This window comes from Austrofundulus limnaeus, unplaced genomic scaffold (assembly GCF_001266775.1).
Source record: "Austrofundulus limnaeus strain Quisiro unplaced genomic scaffold, Austrofundulus_limnaeus-1.0 Scaffold81, whole genome shotgun sequence".
Taxonomy (NCBI): domain Eukaryota; kingdom Metazoa; phylum Chordata; class Actinopteri; order Cyprinodontiformes; family Rivulidae; genus Austrofundulus; species Austrofundulus limnaeus.
This window is the reverse complement of record NW_013952483.1, coordinates 975,383-978,308: the sequence shown is the minus strand read 5'-3', so window position 1 is coordinate 978,308 and position 2,926 is coordinate 975,383. Positions and strand designations below refer to the sequence as shown.

The 2,926-nt window shown below is 39.2% G+C and overlaps 1 protein-coding gene across 1 annotated transcript in view; it reads right to left on the bottom strand.

Moving 5' to 3' along the window:
• pou1f1 (POU class 1 homeobox 1) overlaps nucleotides 1-2,926 on the bottom strand; it is a gene marked incomplete in the record, with an annotated part of 13,000 nt that overhangs the window by 2,676 nt on the left and 7,398 nt on the right. Inside the window, 1 exon segment of the mRNA XM_014011510.1 lies at nucleotides 81-341. Coding sequence (XP_013866964.1) covers nucleotides 81-341 — 261 coding nt within the window.

Genomic DNA, 2,926 nt, shown 5'->3' with positions numbered 1-2,926 from the left:
CACACACACACACACACACACACACACACACACACACACACACACACACACACACACGATGAGATAATAAGTCAAGTCACCAAGTTTGATCCTGCGTATTTTGAAGTCGTTTGCAAACATTTCCAGTTCTCGTATCTGTGGAGAATCCATGATGGGCACATCCTCTGCTTCCCGCATGCTCTTCCTTTGGGCATCGGTTTTCAGCTCTCCACCGGGGCCCCCGGAGGCCTCATCAGGCGACAGGAGGGCAGAGGGCAGCGACGAGAAGCCGTGGCCTAACGCACAGGAGCTGCTGCTCAGCCCGTGATCTGGAAACTTGTATATGCATGGAGTCAGCGACCCTGGGAAGAAAAATAAGAGGTTAGAGAAGCGAAGGCATGAAACACTGGGAGCCCACATGTGTCCCCAGGAAACCCATTAAGACAAATTATGGTAACTAATGGCTGCTGCTTCGTTAGCCGACAGAATGTTGTGTCTTTTGTGAAGTAAATCCCTCAAAATGACAATCCTCATCCTCTTTTGAAATGAAGGTTTAACCCTAATCAGCTCCTTCTTTTTAATTTCCTCTTTGTGGCACTGCAAGTAAAGCTATCATTATTACCTCTGAAGACAGATGCTGTCACCACGGGCTGCTGGGATTGTGCAGATATTTGTTGTGTGGGATTGGATCTCCTTTTTGGTGACAGCTAAGCCAGTTCAATTTACTGATAAAAACAGTGTGCCGAGTCTGAACCAGGCTGTCTGTGACTCGAGTGCTAAATTAATCTCGAATGCATTTTCAGGGGGCTTGATAAGCAGCTATTCTTTCYGCTGTCACTTAACACAATGTTCTCCAGTTTACCTGTAATTTAGCAAATTCACCCTTGGCAGCAGGATTCCCACACAAAGCTGAGTTCCCTTCAGTCTATTTCCTTAAATCTCTCTGATCAGGAGAAAAAAAAATCTGCATATTTATTTGGAAGCAACTTCTGCAAAAAGAATCACCAGTGTTGTATAAAGTACATCAAAGTGATACTTGAGGAAAAGTACAAGTATCTTATTATAAAATTACTTTGTTAAAAGTTGAAGTCTTCTCTAATAATGATACTTGAGTAAAATTCTTACAGTATCAGATCTTTTTGTACAAAAATTAAATTTCTGACATAAATGTACTTAATTGTTAAAAATAAAAGTATTGAGTAGAAATGAGCAATTAGATTTTACAAAAGTACAATTTTTGGGAGGTGACCTCTCCAAAAAAATAATAAAAATAAAAATAAAAAAACAGTGTTTCTAAAGGCGTGCAGCTGTGATGGATTGTGTACAAAGTAATATCGTGTCAGAATTGACTTCTCATCCAACAACTATTAAATTCACTCCATCCAGAAGGCACAATTTGTCAGGATAGTATTTTTTTTTACAACAATGAGCCAGAATGAAATAAGAGTAACAACTTTCTACTGCTTTCCTTTTTAAAATAACATGGGGTACAGATAATTGTGTACAAATGTAAGGAGCAGAAGTAAAAAAGTAGGCTGAAAAATATTTACTCAAGTAAAGTACAGAAAGCCAAAATTTCTGGCCAAGTAATTGTACAACTCCAGTCACAGAACATTTGCATCATTTTCTCATTTGTTTACAATTTCCACGATGGGTTTTGCTGTCGAGAGGTTAGGTGGAGAGGAGGTGAGGGCTCTTGTGCTAATCACTGATGACAGATAAATGACAGCCACAGCACAGTATGGATGGCTTACTGATTGCGATACGAAACGTGATGCTRTTGTTTTGTTTTTCACCACTTTGCRCAGCTGTGGGGCAGAAAACACTGCAGACACATGTGACTGAATAAATCATGTTGATCACATGGAAGAAAACTGATAAACACGCTGGTCTTTGCTGAATAGATTGAACAATTTTAATCTTGTGTGACGCTGAAAGTTGCTGCATCCATAATGAACAATGCAACACTCCCCTCTTGTGTTAATGAGGTTACAGTGCAAACTGTTACACAAGCTTTTTGTCCTAATTTCATTTAATTCATRYAAAATACACRAAACGCTGGGCCACTTTCTGTTTTAATAAGCTGACTCCATAAAACCTAATAATATATACTCCATTCTTTCACGCTCTTTCATCCTATTCAGTAGTTTAATCCAGCTACTGAGAAAGAAGCAGGGCTCAAGTTGGACAGATGCCGCTGGCTATAGATCAACACTAACCCCCACTCAACAGTGCCCCGCTGTGAAAACCAGTGTGGTCTAACATGCAATAAATCATCTYCTCCTGATGGAATTTTAAGAAGTGTATTGATTTAGATTGAGTCTTATGTATKTCACATATCCATTTTTAGGCTTGAGATGTTTAAAATATTTTAGAATCAACATGCAATCTGTTTAATTTCAAACTGTAGTGTACACTCTAATATGTGACACATGGTATGGGTCATCTCAGAACAAATACTTATGAGGGGCAGATTAGTTAAAACACTCCTCACAGCAAACCATAAAGTTATTTCATAAGATTGGAGGATTTCTGTTCCAGGACCGAGCTCTCCTTTAACAACGTGACGTCTTTTCCCCAGGGGTAGTGGCTTGGATTGGAGGAAGGATGTATAAAACTGGGCTATTAATTTGGTTTGATACCAAATACTCTGAGACCGAAACAAGAAGGTCTGTTTGGTTCAGATGAAAAGTAGTGTATGGCTTTATCAGTGTGCATTGCCAATACAATACACACTATTGTGATTCGTTTCCCATCCAAGTCATCTCCACTTTGGCATGCTTCTCCTCCTGCATACTTTGTCCTAGAGCTGCCATTGTAATTTATATCTGTAAAGCTCCTGTGCCAAATGATGGCTATGCCTTTTGGTGCCTATACAACTTATAGTTTTTGAAATATTAATATTTAATAAATTACAATGGGAGTCAATGGACCTTGTATTGGTCCA